This window comes from Corvus hawaiiensis, chromosome 5 (assembly GCF_020740725.1).
Source record: "Corvus hawaiiensis isolate bCorHaw1 chromosome 5, bCorHaw1.pri.cur, whole genome shotgun sequence".
In the NCBI taxonomy this organism is placed as follows: Eukaryota; Metazoa; Chordata; class Aves; order Passeriformes; family Corvidae; genus Corvus; species Corvus hawaiiensis.
The window spans coordinates 44,545,260-44,571,957 of NC_063217.1; the positions used below are offsets into that span (position 1 = coordinate 44,545,260).

Genomic DNA, 26,698 nt, shown 5'->3' on the forward strand with positions numbered 1-26,698 from the left:
CTTTACATGCTTGTTCCAATACAGACTTTAAAGGTATCTTCGCAGACGAATTTTCTCTCTCGAGCATGGTGGTATCCAATATTTTATTTCTTTGAGAAGAATGTGCAAGGCTCTGTTCCTTGCAGTTTTTCCTGGCCAATATCTTGGCCTCCCAGCTGCTTCAAATCTTCATGTAAAAAGTATTCACGGGTTCAGAAGACAGGAGAGGACAATGAAAAATCTACCTGAAGAAAAGAAGGAAAGCATCTGCTCTGGTTTTTTCGGTTTTGATTTTTCTTTTTTTTTTTTTTTTTTTTTACCAAAACATCAATGCTGTAACCAAAGTTCTTAAGAGGACTGTAACTGAAGAAGTGGACCAAGCTTCTGTGCAATTGATTGGAAAGACAATTGTAGATTCATATATTGCTATTTCAGATGTTTTCCTCTCATGAGGCTGTACAGACCTATTCTACTCTTCAGTGCTAATGAAATGCACCACTGATGGGATTTTTTTATTAAAGAAAAAATGGAGCAGGACTTTGCTTTATTAATGAGATAGAGGTGCCAAAGACCACAGTAACATTTCCATTACTAACTCTCACTCATCCACAGAAGCACCCAAAAGTCTCGTCTTCAGAGCTCTGGAGTGCGTAAGGGCAAAAACATCCTAAAATGTAAAAGCACGATACTGGTGTATTGAGGTGTATAAAAAAAATAACACAATTGTGGGAAGTGGTTTGTTGCGTTATTCTTGCTAATGAAGGTAAGGCCTTTGTGACTGGTACAGCTGGAAGCGAGTCTGACTTTTTTATACACTGTGGGTTTGGATATCTTATGACTCTAAAATACTACTTACCACCATTAACTCCCATGTATTCTACTACATACCAATTTTTACATTTTTATTAGTAATTTTATATTTAAACAGTTGTGCTACTTGATGAATTTGCAAATTAGAAATAGCTGCTAACATCAGAGTTCAAGGAGCCTAGAATTTTATTTTTAATAAGGGACACAGTTTCAATGTCAATCTTGAATTGCAGCTGGCCTTGTGTATATAGCTATATAGTGCCTGTCAGTGTATATAGATGCATATATACACAAAAGCACACACCTTAAACAAAATTATTTACTGGGAATAGTGATCATAAAGTTCTTGATGCAGGCAAAAGTTCTACAGCTCTCACCTGCTTGAGGAATGCGAGGCCAGGTCCAAAATGAGGCTACATTTAAAATAAACATTTTAATTTTAGTAGCAATCTTTTGCTGAAGCTATGTAGCAGGCTTGCTTGGGAGCCATAGTTCTTCATTGAATTTCTTTTTTTTTTCTTTTACCTCTGGACACATGTTTCTGTGACTTACTTTGAAAAAGACAACCAAACAAAAAAGCTAAGGTTGAAATACCTACAACAGCAGCATTTCTTCAATTGCAACCTAAAATAATTTCATATTAAATGACACTGTGGTAGAACTCACATGTAGATTCCCTTTTTTACCCAGGGCTTCAGTCCAGCTAAAATGGCTATTTAAACAAGTTGGCTGAGAATGTGGGATATTACCATGGGGTAAACATGTAACAAAACCATAGATTAACAGCTACCTGTTTCTTGTTGGTTTGTTTTTTGTATTGTTGTGAAAGCAAAGTAGAAAATTAGCACACCATGTTTAGCTATTAATATTCTGTATTAATTTCTGCAGTTAATACTATTTTCAGATGATCAGTAAAACCTAATGAAAAGATAAAACTGCATTAAGTGTTGAGGTGATACTAATATAAAGGAAATGCTGCGTATTTTAAGAATGTCTTGAACTGAGTGACAAGTGTGAACGCAATTTAAATAATGACAAGTTGTTTTTTAAAATTAAATACAGAGTACTCAAATATAATCTTTCTTCAGTTAAGGGGATCATTGCTCTGAGTTGTACATGAGAATATTTTTGATGTGCGTTTCAAATATTTTTGTGCATTATCAAAATAATACAATAAAAAATGTTCCTTTCAGTACATCCTTGGAAAAACTTAGCTAAGAAAGAAATTCTGCTAATGTTTGGTTTTGTTACTTAAAATAAGCTTAGTAGACTCTGATAATGTGCCCCTGAAGTTGTGTGTTTATGGGCATATCTGTGCTTTCATTTGCTTGCTTCTAGCAGACCTTGAACAGCTAAAAAGCCAGTATCAAAACATTTTTGAATCCTTAATCATATAAATTAATCTGTTCAACACCAGTCAGTAAATCTTGCAAGATACTTGTTATATCAGTACTACTTCATAGATCATAATTTTTTAAGCTAAAACCTAAGCTTTGAGATACCTTAAATATGGCCATGTTAAGCCACTTGTAGTAATACTATCTTTTAGGAGTTATGAATGAATTTCATTAGTGGTCACCGTGCCTTGAAAATCACATGATGAAAAGCATTACCTAAGGAGCTTAAGCAGTGGTTTTCATCTGGTGGCTGAAAAACAAACATTTTGATAGCCTAGATATCTAATTATCTGCATAACCACCACCGTGTCTCAGTGGGATTTCTATAATAGATCTGCAAAGCAGGCTTTCCTCATTCAGGATGAGGTGTTTGGGGTTTTTTACATTTATTCCTGTTTCTGAAAGAAAAAAATGTGGAAGTGATGAAATAGAACTAAGTAAAGTCTCTGCTTTTGTTGGGCTGTGTAAGCTTTCATTCTGCTGCTGAATTTGATAGAGATTCCCATTGTAATACAAAAGGAAAGTTTAAGTAGCAGCTCTAGCTCAAAATACTTGATTCCTCTTCTGGCTCAGTCCTCCCTTAACTGCTTAATATTTATCCATTGTATGAAAGCTCTCAAAGGGGTGTGTGTGTTTAATTAGCAGAAAGCCCCAATTCTCTATGCTCTCAATAGCTTTTAATTGCTTTTACAAACTTGGATGGTATAGCTGTATTTGAAGACTCTTTAGACCTATATGTAAGGTGATAAAATGGGTAAGTAATGGTATATTCTAGTTCTTACTGTTCTAGTAGTTTATCCAATACAAACCAAAACTGCTACATAAAACTTACTAATTTAAAGATCTTGGTGATCATTGTATACAAATACCATGAAGCTTATAGTTTCATCCTAAGAGGCAAAAGATTGCAGTAGGTAAAAAGGAGAAACTTGGACTTTTGCTTAGGCTTACAGTCAAGAGATCAGTATATTATTTGGTCTGTATATGCCCAATTTTTTGCAGTATGTCACTAATTATTTCTTCCTAGTTACAGTAATATTTCTTACAGATGTCACATGAGCTGCCCCTTTACTGTGACTATAATGTGCTCCTCTCTACTGAAGAGCATGCACATGTTGAACTTTACAGACACTTAAAAAAAGCACTACACTTGTACACCTGACCTATCAGTATGACTTAAATGGTGATGGGCTTTCTTAAAATGGCTAATGTACATTTAAATCTGGATTTAAAAATGTTAATTTGAGCATTTAAAGAAGGGTGCTGCTAAGTGGTCATGCTACAGATGCCTACTTCTAATGCCAGAAATGATGAATGTTTACTTGAAAGCACAGTAAATGGACACTTTTTTTGGTACGTCCTTAGCACTCCCATGTGGATGTAAATGGTACTAAATGTTAGTCATCTTTCATTGCTTTCTTCTTGGAAAGATCGCCACAGGTGGGGTAGTAGCAAAAATAACTGTGCTGAACATTGCTATGAACTCTACTACTGTATTTGCTGCCCTCCTCAAAAAAACAGTTGGGAGAGAAGGAAACTAAAAAAAAAAAATACTTATGTTAAAACACATTACCTTCATGTAATAGAGAAATAAAGCTCAGCAACAGAGACAGAACTGGAAAGTCTTTTACAGAGATGAGAGACCTTTCTCTTAATTGGATTATTGCAAATCCATTTACCAGGCTCTTAAATTGGAATCTGTTCAATCTCTGGCTTTCTCCTATCAGTAGCCTCTGGCTAGACAGTTTATCCTAAATTGTTTGGTATTAACCCAAATTTTTCTTGTTGCAGTAGATGTGAAGTATGATTTACTGTTCTAGAAACAGATCCATTAACTTCAGTGCAAGGTGAAGTCTTTCCATTAACTTTAAATGAATTTTCCCATTGCTCTGTGTTGGTTTTTTTTGTTTGTTAGTGGGGTTTTGGAGGTTTTTTTTTGTTTTGTTTTGGGGTTGTTTTCTTTTTTTTAACTCATAAACCTTGAATCTTAAAGATTCCTGGGGTAATTTTGAAAATGGGTCCAAGCTGTCAGATGAACTGGAACCATTTTTCCTTACTGGCAGATCTAATAGTTATAAACCTCCATTCTCATCGTGATACTTTTACAATATACATGTTTTGGATTTACCTAGAACTCTTATATGGGCACACAAAATTAGAGTGATACTATAAGATTGAACACTTCTGTATTGAAGTGTTCTATTCCAGGCATTGTAAAATCAATATCTTAAATTCAGTTACTGAGAAGAGGGATCTTAAAAGTAAATATTCCTGTTAGGCATCATTCAAATGAATTTTGCTGCTTAAGTACTCATGAGAAAAATATCCTACCATGCCAGTGAAGTAACTTTGCTTATAAGTAAGCCTGCATGTGCTACTTTATGATGCTTCTTAGAATCCAAAGAGAAATGCTGTGAAACAGAATGGAGACAAAGGCTCTTGTTCTAGTATTTATAAGGAAAAAGAAGGAAGATGAAAACACTGAAATAGATGATTTTACATAAAATTGAGCTAAAGCTACACCTAACTTCTAAGAAATGTAGAATTGAGTTGTTTGTGTAACAGTTCTTCAGAGAAAACCCCAGACTTACAAGGAAGCAGCAGTATTAAGCACGTCATTCAACAGTACAGCTGTGTATCTGTGCTGGTTCTCATCCATAACTTACAATATAAAAACAAAACCCAGCTCAGTGAGAGGTGCTTGGGGATTAAAGTACTTAAATATTATTAGCAGTTTTTTGTAAGTTGTTACTTCAAGCTGTCACTAATAGTTTCTAAAACAGTAACAAAGTGCTGCAATGCTTAAAACATACTGAAGCTTTTTTTCTAACTGGCTTAAGTTTCCATGGATTTAACCATATGTTTAAATCTTATTAACCTAGAAAGTAGCATGTAAGAATGTCAGGCTAGATACAGGTAGCTTATGTATTGCATATTTCAGTTCTGAACTCATCTTTCCTAGCAAAACACTCAATGCCTGAATGATGTTTAAATATGAAGTAACGATACTGTGCGGTCTGTGTGTCTGAAATACTGGTGTTGAGGATTCCTTCTCTTCTATTGTAAATCAGGGATTAAAAACTCAGAGAGGTTTGACTTGTTTTCAGTGAAAATGTTTTAATTGCAAAGGACTTGGAGTTTAGCCAATAGGTAGCAGTTTGTTTTCTGTGGCTCTTGGCTGTGTACAAACCTTTAAGATGCAAACTAGGTGGAAGGAGAGGGCAGACCACTTCTTACTGGGAGGAGCAGTGTGTGGCTTTTTGAATTATTATATTGGCTGCATCCTACATGCAGTCTTATCTGTATTATAGTTGAAAGAAGATGCTGTATTATGCTATTATAGTTAATGTTTGCACTTTTTCAAATGATTATGTAGTTGTTGACCCAGTCCTTCTGCTAGATGAAGAGTGAATGTTTTTGTCCTTTACTTGCTGTCTGTATGGTTAAACATAACTGGTTTTAGTTCTGGTAAATGTCAATGGGAAAAATGCAGATCCCTTGGATACAGTACCTAAGGTGTCTGTGCATGGGTTTCTTCTAGGAGAAATACTCTTCTTTCAAGCTGTGCCTAAATAATATTAATGTCAGCTCTTGCATTTTCTCTCAGCATAATATGGTCTTTAGGAGGTTAGCATTTGTGACACTGCAAAGAATTACTGAAGAAAAATCTCCTTTGTGCCAATTGAGATCAATTTTCACAAAGCATCTTTGCTGAAATATGTTTGAAGATGACTGGGGGGAAGGGGGGGTGGTTGCTTTTTAATTAAGAGAAAAGGTGGTCAGAAATGAGTCTGAAATAAAAGCATCTCAAACAGTTGGGGTCCAGGCATGATGCAGGCACATGTGTGTGGAGAGGGGTCTCTGTGGCATAAGCAATACTGGATTCAGTACACAGTGGCTTCTCGAGGAAGGCAAACCACATTGTACTTGTACAGTACAGACAGCTGTAAGCCATCTTTACCTGTCCTTTTGAGCTTCTTTCAGACTGACAGCACAGTACTAAAGGTGGCAATACCTAAAATGTGAAGGTCACTTACAAACCAAAATTATAAACGGGGCTGAAAAGGCAGATCTCTGTAAAATCAGTCATCAGAGAGGTGCCTTCTAATTCAACAGAACATACAATTGGGTGTTACTTCGAGTGAGAGTCACATTTAAGATGAGTGGGCCTGTTTGCTTTCTAAATTATTTTTTTCATTGAAGATGGCTGGAGCGCTGAGAATATCAAGAGGAGATTTATCTCTGCTTACTTTCACCTCTACCATTGAAGTCTTTGTGTGTAAGCCTTAAGCAATACTGTTAAACTCCAACCCCTCTTACATTTTGAGGAACTTAGCAGTGTTTTGTTACTTCTGTAAAACTGGGTTGGCATTCCACTTTTTTTACAGTTTGTTGCTATTCAAAATGCTGCTTATGCTGAAGCCTGTGCTGCTTTGGACTCCTGTCTAACTACGCCTGCTAATTGTCTTTTCTAAATGGCTCAGTACGGGAAGAGTAGGATTAACATTTGAAAAGGCCTCATAATTAACCCTAAAGCCGAAAGGCATTCTTGTCAGACACATCTTTGCACAATTTGTACTTGAAAATAATTTCTAGTTTCAGAACCTAACATGCTAGGACATACATTTTTTTCCCCTCAGGAATCAATTCTTGCTCCTAGTTTCAGAACCTAACATGCTAGGACATACATTTTTTCCCCTCAGGAATCAATTCTTGCTCCTTAAACGTTTAGCACATTTTCATTTGTGTTTATTTTTGTGATTCAGGAGAACATGTGTGAGATGTGAAAAAGGTTCTGCTAGGTTTTTAGGTTAGAGTTTGTACCAAGGAACGTGAAAGTAAAAGCAGAAATAATAGTTTGATGGCTGTGGTTCTTGTGCTTTCCATAGGACTTTGAGAACTCTCAAGACTTCCCCAAAAACAGCACAAGACCTCACTTTGGCTGCAACATGGTTTCATCCTTATCAGCTGACAGCTTTTCTTGCATGACTTCTCCTAGGTTGGATCCTGTGTATCCATAGCTCTGTATGTCAGTTGGAGTTGTATATTCAACTGGGGAAGAACTAGGCAAGAAAGGGTGTTGGCTGCTGAGGAACCCTACATGGTAATATAAGAACGCTGTAATGCATGCATGATGAGAAGCTGGTAAGATGGCATTGTTCTGTAGCTTTAGGATCCAGTTCTGCAAACACTGTGCAGCAGACTACAATAACAAATTGAGAGACCTTCGGTGCTGTAGTTTCTGCTGATCTTTGCAAACTGCAAATTTCATATGAATTGTTAACAATTAGCAAGAGTTGGCTTTCATGTTGTAAAACTTCCAGGATGACACTTTATAGCTGATACTTTGTTAGATAACTGAGTGTTATGGTGTGCTGTATACGTGCAAGAGATACTAGAGCTAGGCTGTGATTTGTGTTGCAATCTGTTCACTGTGTTAAACCCAAACCAAAACCAGCTATTGCACTAGCTGTACTTTAAAAAAAGCAATAACGGGAGCATCTTGTAGCTTTTCTCTTCAAAGGTGCTGTCTGTCATGATCACTTCACTGTTGACTGTGAATTTGGTAAAAACATGTTAAAGAAATTGTCCTACGTAGTTTACTTGGCACATACAAGTTGAAATTTTTTATGGTCAGCCTGTGTACTAATGAATACAGTTGGACTATTTACATGACCACCCAGATCTTTAAAAATCAAAAACCTTCTATCCATTTATGGTGCTAATAATCTCAGATACTGTTAAGAGCTGGTATTCTCTTATTACACATGAACACTAAGGAAAGCTGTTATGACACCTTTTCAATAAAGCTAAATTTCTCTACATTTTAAGCCTGTTCCAAATGCTTTTTATATAAATACAACCCTTTTCTATTTCTGTTTTATATAAAAACTGCAAAAAACGGTATTTTAATGCAGGAAAACATTAGGAGTGTATAGTATTCTAAATTACATGTCCAATTCTAAGTTTTCATACACTTTAGGATAGCTAATCTTCTGAAACTCAGTCTAAAATGTAAGAATTGTGCTAGGTGGGATTAAGGGACAGGCTAGTTTAAAGAAAATCATTCTCTGGCTTCATCACTGTTGAAGGCTTGTAGAATGAGGAAAGGATGTGAAATGGACAAAGCTGTATTAGGAGGACATTGATTATGCAGTGTAGATGCTGACACTTAAAAAAACTCAAACAACTTGTGATGAACATGACCATGTAACTGTATCTAAAGAACAGAAGTGAAAACATAATTCTCAAGGCAGTTCATAGTAGGACATGATAAAAACACATGAAAGAACCTTAAACTAGACTGTTTATATTGTGAAAGAGCAAAGTAACTTTCTAGCTTTGTTTGAAAGCTTCACATGCAACTTTTTCTTAAGATGAAAAACTATCTTGTGCCTTCTGTTGCAGAAGCTATTGTTGCCTTCCCTCCTGTCTTTGGTTATGATTTTATTGTAGATAATGAAAGACAGTGCACTTCCAGATCTTGCAGAGAGGCATTTTTGGGACTTCCTATCCACAGAGAATACCGAGCCTTTAGTTCTTGTTAAAGGCCCCTTCCTTCCCAGCTTGCAGTTGTGAAAGTATCTGCCTGTGACAGGTATGGCAATCCTGCTGTAGCTGGCTCTTAAATGAGCATGATGCCCTTAATTCATCCAGACACGTGAATGTGTGGAGCGGGTGCCATGTCCAGGTACACTGGTGACACTGCAACACACTTGTCTGCTCTGAAGTGGTTGCACCCTGAGTCTTTGGTCACTAAGCTGCTGTCCTTCATATGCTAGAATAAATTCTCTTCAATCACTTGCACCTAGTACTTCAAGAAATAAACGGGCTTCTCTAAGATCTATTTGATGGAACCTGTGTGTCAGTGCAAAGAATATTCCATGTTTAGAGTAACTTAGTTAAAGGCAGAAACAAGCCCACCATCTAGGATAAAACCAGGGCTGGGTGGGGTTTTTGAGTGAAGGTGGATAGTCTAGTAACAATAGTCTGGATTGTCTTCCTACTTGTCTCAGTGCCTGCTTTAAGAGTAGGACACTTGGAAAAGCCAAAGATTGAACAAAGTCATCCATAGTAGTCCTAAGCCACATTGAAATATAACTTTCCTATCTTGATTACTAGATGCTTCAGAGAAAATGGACTGTATTTTTTTTCATTTACAAAAAAAGTGCAATATTTATGGAAATACTGAGGCAAATGGCTGCATGTTTCCATGCCCTGCAAAAACAAAACCTTTGCAAGCATGTGACATGCACTTGACCAAAAGTAGGTTTTTTTAGCTTTAGTATCTGCTGTGTTACAGAAACATGTTTCAGTACACTAGTGTAACTCAGAAATTTCAGCTATTTTCAATGTGCTTTTGACAAGAAGAGTGTTTTTTATGAATGAAGTGCCTGTGGAAATAAAACTCCAAAAGTTGCCTGCAAGCTCAAATAAAGCATATAAAACCACAGCCCGTACTTGAAGAGAATGGGTGCTAAGTCAGCAGCTGCAGAGAACAGCTAGTCAACAGTCCTAAGCATTGACAGGATTCAAAGACTAAGATAAATTTTGAGAGAAGAATATTATGTTGCTTTCAAGAGTTTACTGTGTTCATTAAACTTCCAATGCTTCTGCTTGGGCCTTAACTCTGTAACTTGGCTATCTTTAAAGAAAAATTAGTTCCTTTGAACTGTTCTATTTTTATGCTTATTTTTATGCCAGTCTCTTCTCTGGTGGGGATTTTTGTTTGCTTGTTACATAGAGTTGGTTTTTGACCTGTTAAAAGTGGAGTACCCAAATGCTTTGATTCCTCAGTTTGGGACAATAGTTTTTTGTTAAGTGCAGAATTAAAGGGAGTGTGCATTTTATTACACTGATGCTAGGACTGAGGAGGAATAATTTCCATGGAAAGCACTGTAGTGCTAAAACTTGTATATGTTGTTTTTTGGGGTATGCAGAATATTAGTAAAGTACTTGGATATATTTTGCTGTTAATTTCATGCTTTAAAAAGAGGCTATTTGGTTATAATTTAAATTGGAGAAACTGATTTTAATGTTGCAACAACTATTATTTTAATTTGAAACATCCACTTATGTACTGGTATCTTAGAGCAAAAGTTGCATTTTATCACATTAATTTCGATAAAATTTTTTAATTAATCTCATTTTATGTGGAATTTAATCTCTGGACACCCTAGAATTGGCTATATGCCACTGAAACCAATATTTCAACTGCATACATAGGGAAGGAAGGCATTTTTTTAATCTAGTTCTTGACTAGACTGAGAAGGAAGTGAGGCTAAATTACTCTTGTACAAAGAAAACAGGCAAAAACAGTAATGTGTTTCAGCTGTGCTGAATAGTTTAGCTTCTTATTTTCACACTACAGAATTTAATTTTTTTTTGAGACTCAGATTTAAAATGTCTTTAGTTCAGCTAAATTTTCACCTGGTTTTATATATTTTTTCTAATAGATGCATTTTATTGGTGCACATTGTAATTAACCACTGAATTTCTGCCAAATATGGACAAAATAAAAGCTGGATTCTGTTCTGCCAGTTTAAATCTGTTCTTAGTTTTTCTCTTTTGTTTAATTCATGGCTGAGAAAATGTCTATTTGCTGTTTAGATTAAAGAGACAGTTGCCTTAATTGCTTAGAGGAAAACTGACCGTGACCATTTGAAGCTTTATGTATTTCTGAAATTGCTGTAACTTCTGTATAATTGCAATAAAACGTTTTTAATACAGTTCAGCCACTATTTTACGAGCAACTTGTCAGTATCTTTACTGAATGTTCAACTGTTTAAAATAATAATTTTTTTAACACCACCCTATTTAATGGATAAGCACTTTATTCTGTGTATTTTTTATTTTGGGGGATCACTTTAAAGAAGGAGCATTGTGGGTAAAGCATGAATACTCTTCTCTGTTACCAAGGGGATATCAAGAGCACTTACTAAACCCACTGATGCTGCAGCAAATTATTGGGAAGACCATACAGTGGTGTTTTTCAACATCTAATTACCTCTCGTAGGGCCTAAATTTTTTATTGCTGATCAGCTGGAAAAAGTGCACTAAGGTGTGTGTACTATAGGGTGTGGAAAGTTACCCTCAAAACCACTTCTGGGTGGGTCGGGGGGATTGAGGTGTTTGGGTGTGTTTTGTGTTTGGGGGTTTTTATTTTTTTATTTGGGGCAAAGGAGGAGAGCTGCACGGCTTTTTCCTCTGAAATGTAAGTAGCCCTCTTCGAAGTGTCTCTGTGCTGTTCTGCATTTGCCAAGCAGTTATGGAACCTAGAGCTGGGACATGGTTCTAGGTTCGTCCTTGGGTCTGAAAACAGAGACTTTCGGTGTATCACCTCGAACTGCCAGTTTTTTGTGTTCGGGAAGGGGGCAGAAGGATCATCTGTATTTCCTTCCCTTCTAAACCGCTGAAAAAATAGCTGTTTGCGTAAGGAGCATTTCAAAGCAAGTCCTGGGGGGATTTTGTTGTTTTTTATTCTTGGTGGTTTTTTTGCACGAGCTCGACATACGTGCTTATCTTTCATCTTCCATAAACTTCGGCTCTGTCCCCTGTTGCGGGGCGGTGTCGGGGCGTGGCCCCGCTCCCCGCCCCCAGGCCCGGCAGGCCGGGGTCAGGGCGCCGCCGGCCTCGCCTCCCCCCCGCCCCCGCCATCTTAAACCGCTACGCGCCGGTAGCGAGGCGAGGCCGCCGTTCCCGCAGCCCTGGGAGATGGCGGTGCCGAGCTCGGCGGCTTGGACGTGGCTGCTGCGGCCGCCCACGGCCACCGAGCTGCTGCTGGTGGCCCTGTGCTGGCTCGGCTGCTACTGGCTGCTGCGGCGGCGGCCGCGGGAGCTGTCGGGGCTGCCGCCGGGCCCCGCGCCCTGGCCGCTCGTGGGCAACTTCGCCTTCGCCCTTCTGCCGCCTCCGCTGCTGCGCAGGTGGGCGGTGGAGGTGCAGGGCGACCGGCTCTCCCCCGCCTTCTCGCCCCATGTCTTCCTCACCGGCCTCACCAAGCTGTACGGCAGCGTCTTCCGGCTCTTCGTGGGCAACCGCCCCATCATAATCCTCAACACCTTCGGGGCGGTGCGGGAGGCGCTGGTGCAGAAGGCGGACGTGTTCAGCGACCGGCCCTCTGTGCCCATCGTCCTCATGATCACCCACCACAAGGGTAAGCGCCCGGGGGCGCCCCGAGCCCCGCTCGGGAGCTGCCGCACGCCCGGCGATGTCCACGGTGATGCTTAGGAGCGATACGGAGCGGGAGCTGCTCGGGACCGTGGCTGCTCTGCCGAAATTTATAAATAACTCCCGCGAATTGTGGACTGAACCATTTACTTGCTTTTTTGCTCCTCGCTTGTGTCCCTCGCCCTGCTGCTGACAGAAAGCACTCAGAGAGAAACTCGCCCTGGCTCGAGGTGGACGTGCAGCATCCCCGTGAAGTTGGCGGTGCTGTACTGTGCGCCACAGAGCACCTTTGGGTGGCTGAAATGCCTGATCCCTTTAGATCTGTGTACAGTAAAAGGACTGAGGAGCGGCGGAGAGAGCTGGGGTGGTTTAGACTGTTGGAGAGGAGGCTCAGGGGAGACCTTCTCGCTCTCTACAACTGCCTGTAAAGGGGGTGCAGCCAGGAGGGGGTCGGTCTCCTGGGTAACAAGCGACAGGACGAGAGGAAATGGCCTTAAACTGCCCCAGGTGAATTTTAGGTTGGGCATTAGGAGGAATTTCTTCAAAGAAAGGGTGATTTGACGATGGAGTGAACTGCACAGGGAGATGGTGGAATCAGCATCCCTGGAGGTGTTTAAGGAAAGACTAGACATGGCACTTGGTGACATGGTCTGCTTGATACGGCTGCCTGCTTGCAAACTACTGCTGCTGTGATGTTTGCGAATGTGTTATTCTGCTTGTCAAAGCTTACTGAGCGTATTTGGATTTGGGTTTTTTTTGGGTTTGTTGTTTTTTTTTTTTTTTTTTTTTTTTTTTTTTTTGGTTTTTTTAAGAGTTCAAAGGAGAGTTACTAGCTTTTGCCAAAAAAAAGGCATGAAGAGTTTAAACACATGATTGCAATACTGCAGGTAGAATTTCTTCATGTTTAGTTCTTAAGTCATTATGGATCTCAGTGTTTATGGAAATCTACTCACTCTTTTTCAGTTTAGAAGGTGTTTTTCAGTTTAGGAGGTAACAGAAGGCTTATTAGTGTGCTAGCTTGTTGTGAAACTTATATTTTTTCTAAGGCTAGATAAATCTATTTTTTAAGTACCTGAAACATTTGTCTTCTTTTTTTTTTTTTTTCCCTGTACCAGAATTGCTTTAGTAAAGAGGAGAAGAAAGTGAGGGACCTAGGTCATGTTTATTAAAATGCTATCAGGTACCATTGCTGAAATCAGTGTAAAGAATAAAAAAAAAAAAAGATGAATTATCTTGGTTTAATGATATTGGTCCAAGACAGATCTTACTGGCACATTGTTATCATGTGTATTTTTAGGTACAGTACTTTAGCAAGAACTGGAGGAGGAAAGGGGTAGAGGAGTTAGATAATTTTAGCAGTGCTGTAAAACCTCATGTTCAGGCTCATGGCAGATTTCTTTTTCCTTAAATGCCATGAATTTCATCTGTTTCTTGTTCTGTGTCAGACTTTTTTGAATATGGTGAAGCAGAGTAGCCCGGGCAGTTGGCGGCTTCCACCAGTGGGTGCTCCAGGAGAGCTGAAAGTACCAGGAGCGTGTTGTCCACAGCCAGAGCGTGCTGCAACCAAGCCCATGGACGGTGCCTGTCTGTGTTGCGCTGTGGCAGGGACACTGTGTTGCTTCTTGGTTTGGTTTTATCTGGAAAGTCACCATAGCTGTGCTCTGCCCAGTTGTCCATAAAACATCCCTAGCTGTTCTGTAGTGCTTGTGTTAGCTGGTGCAGCACGCTGAATTGCCACAGATGCAGGAGTACTGTAGAGTGCACCTCAGAGATGGTGTGCTCTGAGTGCACAAAGGGAAGAGTCGGTGAATATGGGCAGTGGAGGGCCACTGCCCCCGCAGGCTGGTTCTCCAAAAGCCAGTGGAAGTTACAGGTGCTGTCAGGTGCTGGCTTGGGTTTAGTGGTGGCATGAGGAGATGACTGAACCTCTGCGATGCTGCGTTTGTGCTAATGAGTGTTGCTTTTTTCGTGTGTGGTTCATGAAGGAGGTAGATGGGTTACAGCACTCAAACTGGAGGCCTCTTAAGATTGGTTTGGGAGCCTCCTGAGCATAGTTTCAGGAGTTCATGGGTGAGGCATTGCTGCAGGTCAGGACAGTGACAGTTGTGTTAGTATGTACTAGGAAAGGGAGCAGTAAAAGCAGGATGAGGTGTAACTTCGGGTCTACCACCCACAAATTGGGTGCTACAGCTCTGGGAGGTTTAGTGTCCATTTTGGGTTCCTACATGTCTTTGGGTTCCTTCGTTCTGTAAGTGAGCTAAGTGATATGAGCTTACAGAGCTATTTTCTTGTAAGCTACATTTGCTGATGTAGTTTTGTCTTTAGCCTGAGCTGCCCTGCCAGGTATGGGGTAGAAAAGAGAGGGGCTTATCTGAGCTTTGTGGCTCTATTGCGTATAAGATGCAAATAAAATAATTGTGCCTGGGGGAGAGCAGGTAGAAGTATCAGAAATGGCAAATACTACATTTCAGCAACTTGATTAGCAAAGGAGGGAGGCCTTCTTGGCTGGATAAAAAGAGCCATAAGAACTTAAGGGAGAAGGTAGAGGTCAATTCTTAATTGAAGTCTTCTGCACATATGTCTGCAGGAAGAGAAATAGTAGACTGAGGAGAGAAAAGAGATTTCTGTGGTTTGGTTTTAGTATTTTTAGTTTTTTGTATTCTATAGCTACGAAAGGCAACAAAGACTGACTCTGCAGAGTAGATGGAGTCTGTGTGGTTGTCTGCCTGTATAGCCCTGCCCTGTGCATATCCAGATGTGGATGTCTGACAATACAGAAGTTGAATGTTATTAAGTGTCATGACTGCTGTATTTGTCAATGTTCCCAGTATTGTAGCAACACTAGAGCTAGCAGTAAAAAACGGGGGGAGAGGGAGGAGAGGAAGTAAGCCTTTGCCAGAATGTGTGTCTTGTAAGGATTTTAATCTTTTCCATCTAAAATGGGGAATAAAATGAACTCTCTGGTTATGTGAGTTTGTTGGTTGTATTGAAAGGGTTTCATTATCAGCTCGTAGAAATTAAGCCCCTATAGTGAGCATGAAGTCCTGGTTATTGTTGCTTGAGAATTTATTATTGTATTTCCTTCTGGGTTTTTTGTTGGTTTTGTTTGTTTGTTTTGCTTTGCTTTAGTTTGTTTGCAGGGGAGGTTTTTTTTGTTGTTTGGGGGGGGGGGGGGTGGTTTAAAAGTAGAGATGTCTGTGCTGACTAACGTGACCTTTTAGGGCAGGCAGATTTTCTCTGAAATCAGCAAAGGACTGTTCCATTATTATAGCTTGGTAGTGATGCAGTTGAGAGTTTGCTTTCTTCTCTTACCTATGTTATTCTATCTTTATGCTTTTCTTCTTCCTTAATCTCTCTCCTGTGTTATTCTTTCCCAGTTTACAAATCAGTTATTAGTATTGTGCAGCAGTTTGGGGCTTGGGGACATCAGAAAACACCCACGCTCTCTGCAGGGCTGCTGGAGAGGCTCACTGGGTGGGGGGCGGTGTGTTGTTGGTGTTAGCTTTTCTGTGGGGCTAGGGGAGTCTCTTTTACCTTCAAGACAATAGGTCTGTTTTCTTTATGAAAGTATTTGGATCCTAAACCTCATTTTCCTAACAACAAAAAAGGGAAGAGGTTGTGGATGCATAGCGTGTTTCGGAAATATTTGTTTAGGGATAGAAATGGTTTTGTTCCAAGAAATCCATGTTTCTTTCACAACCCAGCTACAAACCGTGGAAACTCAAGTTGGTGCATGGCCAAATTCAGCCTTAAATACACCTGTTTTTTCACTTAACCTACTTGAGGACACCAGTGCTAACAGGAAACAGTTGAGAGAGGAAATCTGGAAAGTTTTTGGTTCTGTTTTTGAAGGACCAGGAAGTGGGTGTTTGAATAGATTGCCTAAGGAATGTCTTCATGTAGAGAAGATGAAATTCAGCTGATTCTGGGCTTGTCTTGACTCTTCCTAATGTTCTTGTTTAGGATGTTTGAAGCTAGGTCATGTGTTGTGTTCTTTTAGCATTAGGGGCTAGGAACATTAACTTGTAATAGGAATGTAGGTAATGTTAAATATTGAAACATGGTGCATCTTCCAGTACTTACGTACTACTTCTGTTTTCTTATGGCCATTTCTCCTTTTAAATTCAACATTAAGATTTGCAGTTGACAGAAGAATTGATGTTGCTTTTATAAAGTAACTTTTTATTTTCAGAAAAAAAACAACGTAGTGTCACTTTACTAGAAGAACAAATCCAGAACTAGGTCATGTTTGATGACTAAACTTTCTCAGGTTAACCATGGAGTACATTAGAAATAGCAGGTTGTGTATTTGTTACCCTGTGGTGTCTTTGGTGTGGTCTTTTGATTCAACAAAAGAGATGTTTCTGTTTGTAAGTGAGTAATAGGGATTTAATTTAAACGGTGTTTCATAATGACACAATTATGCAGAGCAATTGCCTAGGGCCATCAAAACTGTTGGGATGCAAATCAAGCAGGTTTTTGCCAAGTGTCTCTGAACCTGTCTTCACCTTCCCAGTTTTCTCACAGTGTGAGTATTTCTCCCAGTGTGAGTATCCTGTATTTTTATTATAAAGAAAAAGCTCGCTTGTAATAGAAACACATGAAAAAAGTATTGAGAAGTTTGTATAACATGAAGGGGAAAAAAATGCAAATCAGTTTGTGTTTTAATGTCTTCTGTTGTGCCTTGCTGAAGGAGTTCATGTCTCAGGATGTGGAGGAGAAAAGGCTATATCTAACATATGTCCCAGACTAACATTTCCCTCTTCTCGATCTATTTGTGTCTTGCAAAGTGTAATGAACTAGTGATGTAACTTGGATATTCATTTCACTGATTAGGAAAAGGAGAGACAGTGTTTCCAAAAGCTATTATAAAGAACCTTGTGTTCTTCCTTTAGCTCCTAGCCAAGTGCTTGGGGGAGATTTGCTGTTACCATTTCCCTCTCTTCTGGCTCTTGGGTTGCAGGCCTGTCTATTTCTTATTGAAAACTGGGCATTTTGGTTTCAGACTCTCCCTTTTCCTTTCAGGTGTTATTTTTGCACCTTATGGCCCTGTCTGGAAGCAACAGAGGAAATTCTCTCTCTCAACACTGCGTCATTTTGGAGTAGGGAGACACAGCTTAGAGCCTAAAATCATTGAGGAGCTGAACTTTATAAAGGAGGAAATGCTGAAGCATGGAAAGGATTCATTTAATCCCTTCCCAATCATTCGCAATGCAGTGTCCAATGTTATCTGTTCCATGGCCTTTGGCAAGCGTTTTAACTACGAAGATGATGAGTTCAAGACGATGCTGAAGAACATGGCCCGCGCCCTGGAGCTGAGCGTGAACAGCTACATGATCCTGGTCAACATCTTCCCTTGGCTCTACTACCTTCCCTTTGGGCCTTTCCGGGAGCTTCGGCAAACTGAGTTAGATATTACTGCTTTTCTGAAGAGAATAATTGCCCAGCACAGGAATACACTGGATGCAGCAAATCCCAGGGACTTCATTGATATGTACTTCATCCATGCGGAAGAGGAGAAGAACAACAAGGAGAGCAGTTTTGATGATGATTATCTGTTTTTTATCATTGGTGACCTCTTCATCGCAGGCACAGATACTACTTCCAACACGTTGCTGTGGTGCCTGCTCTACATGTCTCTTTACCCTGAAGTACAAGGTAAGATTATTTTATTCTAGGTGATTTATTCCAGACTGTAAAGCTCCAGATGGATTCTCAGAAACAGAAGCAAACAGTGGCAGTGAAGAAATCATTTGGAGTGCCAATGGTTTGTGTGTACATATAATTTGAAGGCTGGTGTGTAATCAGACATCTTCTATCCTGCTGTGCTAGCATGGTTTCTAGGTTAGTGCTATATATTAAGTGCTAAATGGCCCTTTAATCTGTGAATTTCTTCTGTCTTTGGACAATTTTATCTTTCCCAAGCAGTTCCAGAAAAACTTTAGCACGTTTGAAAAACTTTGGCAGTTGTGGCATTCCAGGCATATAGTAGTGATATAAGATGTGTGAAGACCGGAGTGGTAAGGTCTGCTTTTATGCCTCCCTGAGCAGGGAGGTTCTTGAGTCTAGTGACAGTCTGGGGAAGTGAAACACTACCTATTGTAGAGGAAGATCAAATCAGAGACAGCTTAAGCAAACTGGACTTGCACAAATGCACAGCACCATCTGCCAGTGTCATTAGAGGGCCTCTCCCCATCAGTCTTGAGTGGTCATGGTAGTTGGGTAGGTTGCTGATGATGAGGGGCATGATGAGGGGCGGGGGGGGGAAGACACATGGAACATGTGACCACAAAACAGAGGCAGAACAAAATGGTCTTGTTCAGTGTTAGGGAAGGATGACTGAGGGGAAACCTTATGCTGTCTACAACTATCTGATCAAAAGATGCTAAGAAGATGGAGGCAGTCTCCCCTGAGGTGTGCAGTGGAGGGAAGGGAAGCAGTGGAAACAACAAGAAAATTCCAATCAGATACTTGGAAAACAAATTGCCCTGTGAACATGGCAAAGGAGTGACACAGATTGCCCTGAGAGTTAACAGAATCTCTGTCTTTGGTTCAAAGCTAAGTGGGACATGACCCTGAGTAGTCTCATCTACTCAGTTGGATCTGCCTGGAAAAATCTCTTTAAATAGGTCAAGATCATGGTTTATTGCACAAAGTCAACCAAACTGTTGACAAAAGATTGCAAAACAGGGCACCAGTACTGTACATGGGAGAGAGAGTTCACTGGGGACAAATGTAAAGTAAACTTTTATTGCATAGGCTTATTCTTCTGGTTTTGATGTTGTGTGTTATCACTGCTTGACTTGATATGCAGTTACATGGATTAGATAACAAATGGAATCTAGAAGAGTTCTGTGGTTTTTTAACCTCTTTTTCTTCTGCCTGGTACTGTATGTGTATGTGCTGGTCAGTTTTCACTTTTCTGCTGACCTCTTAACAGTTTCATTACCTCTGTCTGATTTCCTCTTTCCTTATGTTGTGGCTCTTGTCAAGTAATCTAAATATGCTCAGTAGTCCAGAGTGTATCACCTTTAGTATCCCATTCCTTACATCCTGATTACCTTGGAGTTACGTATGGGCCTCTTTTTTGTTTATTTCTAGCAATACATTTCTCTTAAATGTATTTCCTCCCTAGAGAAAATACCTGAATCATGTATCTTTTAAAAGTAGCAAAAGTTGCTTGCAGACATGGAAAGGCAAACTAAGGGCTATCAGAGGAAAAAAAAAGTCTTTTTCTCTTTATAAAATAGTTTTGCTTTTTACAGGGAAATAGAGAGTGATGTGTATGGACAATATGGTGAAGTCATGGCACGTATTTAGTTTGTTCTGTTCCCTGACTTTGTTTTGGTCCTTGGCTTCTGAAGATGTGTGAGATTTTTAAATATGTGAAAAGTAGTGGAGCAGTTCAAATAACATGCTGTTGCAGAGACTGCTGAAGTTTACATTTTGCGGCTGGTAATGTGAGCAGCAGTTTGGCTGCTCTCTGTATAGTTCCTCTGCTTAGTTCTCTGTACAGTTCTATTATAGCGTATAGAAAGGAGTCGTTCGGGTTAAAGCATTGGTGTGACATTCAGCATGAGACAGCTTAATTTTTTCATTTTTTGTTATCTATTGAAAACTTTATTTATTTGTTTAGATTACTGTGGACATGCATGCCTGAATATAGGGCTATAGTATCTCCCTAATAAAAGTAGCAAACCTCCACAAAGAAGGTACTGGAGAGCCATGCTGTCAGCACATCCCTTGCTGTATTTTTTGTATTTTATAATGTTCCTAATGCATGAGCTTTTCTTCTGGCAAACCCAGTAGGTGGCAGCAGCGGCTCGTTAGACACAGTTCAGGAAGCACTTGTGGATGCTGCTCGGGAAGTGGGGGCAGTTTTTTTCATTGAGCTTTTATTTAATCTTGTATCACTGCTAAGAGGAGAAAAGACCAAAAACTCAGAGTATCAGCTGCTTGGTTGGAAAAGGCAAGCAGGACAACCACAACGCATGCAGGATATAAAGGGTAGAAAATGAAAACTGACTTTTATTATTTTTGATTAAAGGTTAGTTCCAAGGTCTCCTCTTTCAAGATTGTCTTTTGTGGTGTAGCCAGATTGCAAGTTACCTGCAAGAAAAGGCACATCATCCTGTATATACATAGGTGAAGCAAATCCTGAAATTTGGAAACTTCTATGAAGAGAATTACTTGCATGCTGAGCCTTCAGTGAAGTGAAAGGGGCAAGTAAATAGTTTGGTATTTTTTGCTTTCCATGAATGAGAAAGTAGATAAGCTCATGAACATTTCTGACTTTGCAGAAGGACTTTGTGGGAAAGGAGCATCTGCTGCTGTCTTTGGGGTAAATGGGACGTAGCTGAGTTTAGGTTCTGTAAATAGAAAGTAGGAGATGGCAAGAATGAGTTAAATAGCTTCAATGCTTGCAGTAACAGCACCAGAATTCCTGCTCCAGAATGAAGTATCTAAAGCAGCTGCGTGAAAAACTTTCCCATCACCTGACACTCAGGCACACACTGCATGCAGTTCTCTTACTGTTGAAGTTTTTAATTGCAGAGCAGAAAGCTTGATGTTTTCATCATTCAAATTACTATGTAGGTAAACTGCTGCAGTAAGATTATGAATACATTTGGAGTAGCAGCAGGACTTTTCCTGTACTTCTCCAATACTAAAGGGCTAGCAATGTCTGTCATTTCAGTACCTTTACTCTTGACAGTTGTCAAGATTGTGCTTGGTCATTTTTATCTTAACTGAGTCTGTTCCTAAGGCTAATTTTGGCATAGCTGTTTCAACTGGGAATGACATCTTGAAGTAATCTTTGAGAAATCTTTGTAAACAATGAAGCAAACATAGTCAGATGAAATTGAGATGATGTCTTCTCGTGTATTATGTCTTTTGACTTCTTTATTTTCCTTGCTTCCTTTGAATAGAAAAGGTTCATGCAGAAATCGAAGCAGTTCTAGGACGTGACAAAGTCCCCTCTCTTGCTCACAAGGCTCAAATGCCCTTCACAGAGGCAACCATTATGGAAGTGCAGAGAATGACTGTGGTTGTTCCCCTTTCAATTCCTCGAATGGCCTCAGAAACTGCTGGTAAGCTTTTCTAGAGACTTGTTACTACACCATTTCCTCTGGGGATGCAGATCTGATGGGACAGCTAGTGATAACTTACGAAGATCTCATTTACATATTATATCTGTAAAACAAATATGTAAAATGCTCTGTATAGGGAGTAGGTGGCCTTGACATACTCCTCTGTGTAAGAAGCATGTCTGACCTGACATCCAGCAGGATTTTTCTAATCTTGAGTGATTTCTTCTGTGGGGGTCAGCTGGTACTGACTAATGTGCTTAGTCATAGTTGGCAACTGAGACTCCACCTTTGTACCTGAAACAGCAGAGTTGTTTTTGGCATTCTGACACAGAGGTCTGACAACATCACTTTAGAGTAGTTGGTTTGCTAAAGGCTTATACCGTTGACCTCCACATGTACAGAAAACATTAAGAAATATTCTCTTCCAATTCATCAATGTGATTTCTAAATATTGCTGAGCACTGGCTAGAGTCAGTGTGAAATAGCAATACTTGTCTTTTAAACCCATTACTGAATTGATCTGCTTTTTAAAATGTTTTGTTTTGCAGGACAGTGAGGTGCAACAAGCTGAAATGAAACTAATCATTTTGAAACCCTTGTGTGACAGCAATTCAAAATCCATCCTTTGACTGTGGTGGGGCTCTGTGACAGCACAGGAGCAGGAGGAAAGTGGGTCACTGCATTGACATGTTGCAGAGTGCATTTCTGACAATTGCTGCTTCTTTCTCTCTGCAGAAGCTGTTGGTGTAACTTGATGTCTTTCCAGCTCCTCAGGCCGGCGTGATTCTGACTCAAGCAGGGTAGCAGAGATCACCTTTGCCTTAAGCTTTTGCTAGATTTGCAGCCCACAGCTAGGGATCGATATAATTTTTTGTGACATCTTCTAGTTGTCTTTTTAATGGTATGTTTCCCATGTTTCCTTCTAGCAACTTGTCACATCTCTGTCTCTGCTTTTGTTTAAAGTGCTCCAGGGATATACTATTCCTAAGGGGAGTGTGATTGTGCCCAACCTGTGGTCAGTACACAGAGATCCTAACATTTGGGAGAAGCCGGATGAATTTCAACCATCAAGATTTCTGGATGAAAATGGCCAGCTAATAAAAAAAGAGTCATTCATTCCTTTTGGAATGGGTAAGACAATCCACGTGAAGTCGTTAGTTGGGTGGGTGGGCGGGTGGTGGTGTTTCAAGCATAGGGCCTTGGGGGTAAGAGATGTAAAAGTTGCACATAGGACCAATTACAGAAGTAGATTTATTATCACAGTTGGTGGCTTGGCAAAATGGTTTGGGTTCCTAAATAGCCAGTCACCAGACAGAAATTATAAATTGTCCTTTGATACTGCTTTTGCTGTGGATGTAAATACTCTTAATATGAAGTAGTACAGCTGAGCAAAGCTTAGACTCAAATGCAGGAGGCCAGAGCTTCAGAGTTCATAGCTTAATAGTAGTTTGAGCCTGTTTTGGACTATGGTAGCACAGGAATTACGTGTGTGTTAACAAACAGGTCAACTGTATAAAGCCAGTAATACATCTCTTCTAACTGTTCTGTAGGTAAACGTGTGTGCATGGGAGAGCAGTTGGCAAAAATGGAGCTGTTCTTGATTTTTGCAAGTCTAATGCAAAGTTTTACCTTTCTGTACCCTGAAAATGCTGCAAAACCATCCATGGAGGGAAGGTTTGGTCTAACTTTAGCTCCATGTCCATTCAACATAATAGCTTTGAAGAAATGATGCGACGTCAACAAAGATTAAGCACAGAAATACTGCACTTTTAAAATGCAGCTCTTTTTTTTTTATTTCCAGCTCATTTTGTTACTTTCTTTCCAGAAAAAAACCCCAACTGCGTAGGCTTTCCTAGCCAGTGAGAATGATCCATTTAGATTTCTGGAAAGAGAAGATTTTTTTTGTCAACTGTTGCATTCCACAAATGAACTGACAGCATAGTTTTTAATTTGATATTAAAACTTGGTGGGCTTAAGCTTTGTCTATTACTATCAGTTAGTCAAATGTTGATTTGAAAGAATGGTCCAAAACATTTGTTACATTTATAACAATATACATTTATAACATTTATATCTAGCAAATGGTAATTGTAAAAAATCCTGAAAGCAGCACATAAACATTTCATTTACCAAAGGAATGAAGCACATCATGTAATATTAAGAGTATTAATTAATGAGAGATTGTTAGCATTTTCTGTGTAAAGAAACATTGTAACTGAGCTTAAATAATTACATATACTTTTTGGAAATTAATGAATGACATTACTTTTAACCTTGGAGGGTTCTTTTTTGCGAGTAACTCATAGGTGTACTAGGTTGGATCAAATCAGTCTGGATTCCTGGATCCAAGCATCCTTGACATTCAGGGCTCACTATAAAAAAGCAGGTACCAACTCTGAAAACCCAGGATTTAAGGCCAAATGAATCCTTGGATATGCCATATTCTCAACAGGAAATGAGTATGCAGTATCTGGATGCAGATGTTTTATAAACTAGAGTGGAATTCTCTAACAAGAAACAGCAGAAGTTTGTTCTCTCTGGTGCCAAACATATTCAAGACATCTGTGCTGCCTCTTGGCATTCAGTGTTTCCCTCATGGCAGCAGTGGCTGCAGGCTGGACGAGGCCAGCAGCTGCTCACTGGGGACAACGCTACATGTGTAGTCCTGAAGTCAAGGCTTGCACTCAGGTTTTTCATCCACAGGCAGTGTGGACAGTACTGCCACAACCTCTGGCTTTGGGAACTGGAGTCTTCAAATACGGTGTCACTCCAGCAGTACAGGTGAAGGCCTTACACATTTACCATGAACAGAAGGAAGCTGACAAACTTGAGGTTTGAATATAATGCCTCTCTCTGTTATCTTCCCTATAGAGTAAAAATATCTGTAGTTCATATAGTATTAGTGTATCAGTACCTTACTCTTTTCACATGCAGAATCTTAGTGCTGGTAACCACTGTCAAACCAGCTGCCAAGGAAACCTCATGTAAATTGTTTCAGAGCAGGGCATTCAGTCTTGCCTTGTATTTCAAACATGGAAAGAGATCTTTTGGGGGGAATATGTAACAATTAACCTTTAAATGGATGTTCTTAATCATTCTTAAATCTCTTTGCACTCCTTTTGATCTATCAGAATTTCATATCACATAAATTAAGTTCTTACATACTCTTCTAAAGATGTTTTTTCCCCTCACTGGAGATCTAGAGAATACCAGGAGCCCTGCTAATGTCAAGTTTACAAGACTGGAATGTGAATTTGAATGTCATTTAGAATTGGGTATTCCATAGCAGAAACTAAACCTAAATTGTGAAAGAAGAGACAACTTTTCAGCTTTAATGTCTGGTTTTGTCACTTTTAACCTTGAAGTTTTAAAATCCAGGTAGTGCCTAACAAAGACTGTAAGATAGTTATTTTGCATTTAAATTAAGGTTTTCTGTTACCTGTTTTGAATAACAGAGTGCCTTAATTTCAGAATTATGTATTTGGTTGTTCTCCCACTGTTTGTGTGAGAACTTTCAGTTCTTAGATAGGTTAGCTTTGGACTGTATAGGCTTATGGGTTTGGGGTTTTTTGGTATGAAATTTTTGAAAAATTAGTACAATATAAAGTTGAGTTTGATACCAATGCTAGTGAACTTGCTCTGAAACGTCACAGTACTGGAGAATTAAGCACTTTCTTTAATTTAATTTTGTATTTTCCAATGAAGAAGTACATTCTATAGAGTTAGGATTTTTGTCTGGAAATCCTAAAATTAGGCTTAATTGAGAAGCTAAAATTAAGTGCTGATAATATTTATCTTTCTGTTGAAATGCCTCCTTAAACAACATAATGATGTTGGTGTGCAACTGGTGACTTGTACAAAATACCTGTCCTTTTAATCAATGAGGACACATTTGAAAAGCACTTTAGTATTTTTTTACAGATTCCAAAGAAGATGCTATTCACGTAATCCCTTGGTATGTGAAACTGTACATATTAGTGCTTGTTTTGCCTGCTGAGTTTAGTTTAAAATGTCACCTTTGAAAACTATCCTTTAAAAATTAGCCTTCTACAAAAACTACTTTGAGAATGTGTTTTTTGGTGATACCTGTAATCAAATGCTGCATCGTGCGACAAGCTGAAATTACTGGTGAGAAGTTCTAACCATGTCAAGGTCTGCTAGAATACAGGATGCTGTTGGAAATGACAATAAAGACCTGCCTTTCATACCTTCCAGGTGCACTGAAATTTTCACAGGATACCATAAAAATAGCTAAACAATAGCATAAAGGCAACAAAATCTCTGTGGTTTTCAAAATGTGTTGCCATCTTTGGCAAACTGTAAAGCGGTAGCAGATTTGGTTTGTGTTTGTAAATGTATCCTCCCCCTGTCTTTTTTTAGCAGAGGAAGCATCTCAAATTCCTTGTTGAAAAATATATGTCCATGTAAGTGAGTGACTGTTTCTGAATGCTGTAAATAACTAACTTTATTTCTAAAATTACTTTGCTTCAATGTGTTTTTGTTTTGAATAAAGTAATTCCCAAGTGAGTGTTTCACAGCTTTGCGTAGTCATTTCAATGAGTTCCACTTACTGAACTTGTGGTGTTTGGCATCTTACATCTTGCAGAAAAAGCTTTTGAGCAAGAAAATGTTAAAAATGCTTTGGATGAGGAGGAAGGAGGTGGGGAAATAAAGTGAAATTAGGAAAATAACACTGCCAGGCATGTTATGATCAAATGATAGATTATGTTTTAAAAACACTGTTACCCAGAATAAAAGAAGAGGGAAGGGTAGAGATCAGGAAGATAAAGAGCATATGAATTGTCAGCAGGAGATGTGCAGTCTGCAGGAAAGAAAATTTTGGGCAGAAGTTGAGGTGTAGTATTTTTTGGACTCCTGGCGTAGAGGGAGGTGGAGGGCAGAGGGGGAAAGGGGTGCCCAGGGGGAGCCTGAAGTAGAGGGCAAAGAGCCTCCGAGAGGCCTCAGGGGAAAGCAGGAGATTCTTCCTCATGGAAGGGGGTGGGCTGAGCAGGAGTCAACTGAAGTGCTTTTGGGGAAGAGATGGGTATCAACATTGGTGTTAACCAGGAGCTGGGCACTCGGGAGCAACAGCTGTCGGTGGAAATCTTGTGTCTTATGCCCTGGCTTCAGGTTGCAGGTTACTTGGCATACTGCTGGTTTTGTTTATTTTTTTTGGGTTTGTTTGGGTTTTTGTGGTTTTGGTTTTTTTTTTTTTTTTTAGGAAAATTAATTAATTACCACTCAGCTGTCATTTGT

The 26,698-nt window shown here is 39.5% G+C and overlaps 2 protein-coding genes across 4 annotated transcripts in view; both read left to right on the plus strand.

Annotated features, from left to right (window-relative positions):
• Nucleotides 1-10,927, plus strand: part of SGMS2 (sphingomyelin synthase 2) — a 44,841-nt gene extending 33,914 nt beyond the window's left edge. For all 3 annotated transcript variants that reach the window (XM_048304357.1, XM_048304358.1, XM_048304356.1), the window contains exon 6: nt 25-10,927. In XM_048304357.1, coding sequence (XP_048160314.1) covers nt 25-228 — 204 coding nt within the window. In that variant the 3' untranslated portion in view covers nt 229-10,927. The remainder of the gene's footprint in view (nt 1-24) is intronic.
• An 897-nt stretch (nt 10,928-11,824) lies between these two features.
• Nucleotides 11,825-25,977, plus strand: LOC125326280 (cytochrome P450 2U1). The gene is made up of 5 exons (XM_048304411.1): nt 11,825-12,339; nt 17,379-18,011; nt 21,281-21,442; nt 22,406-22,573; nt 22,993-25,977. The coding sequence occupies exons 1-5, from the start codon at nt 11,901-11,903 to the stop codon at nt 23,169-23,171; spliced, it is 1,581 nt and encodes a 526-aa protein (XP_048160368.1). The 5' UTR covers nt 11,825-11,900; the 3' UTR covers nt 23,172-25,977.
• The last annotated feature ends 721 nt before the right edge of the window (nt 25,978-26,698 follow it).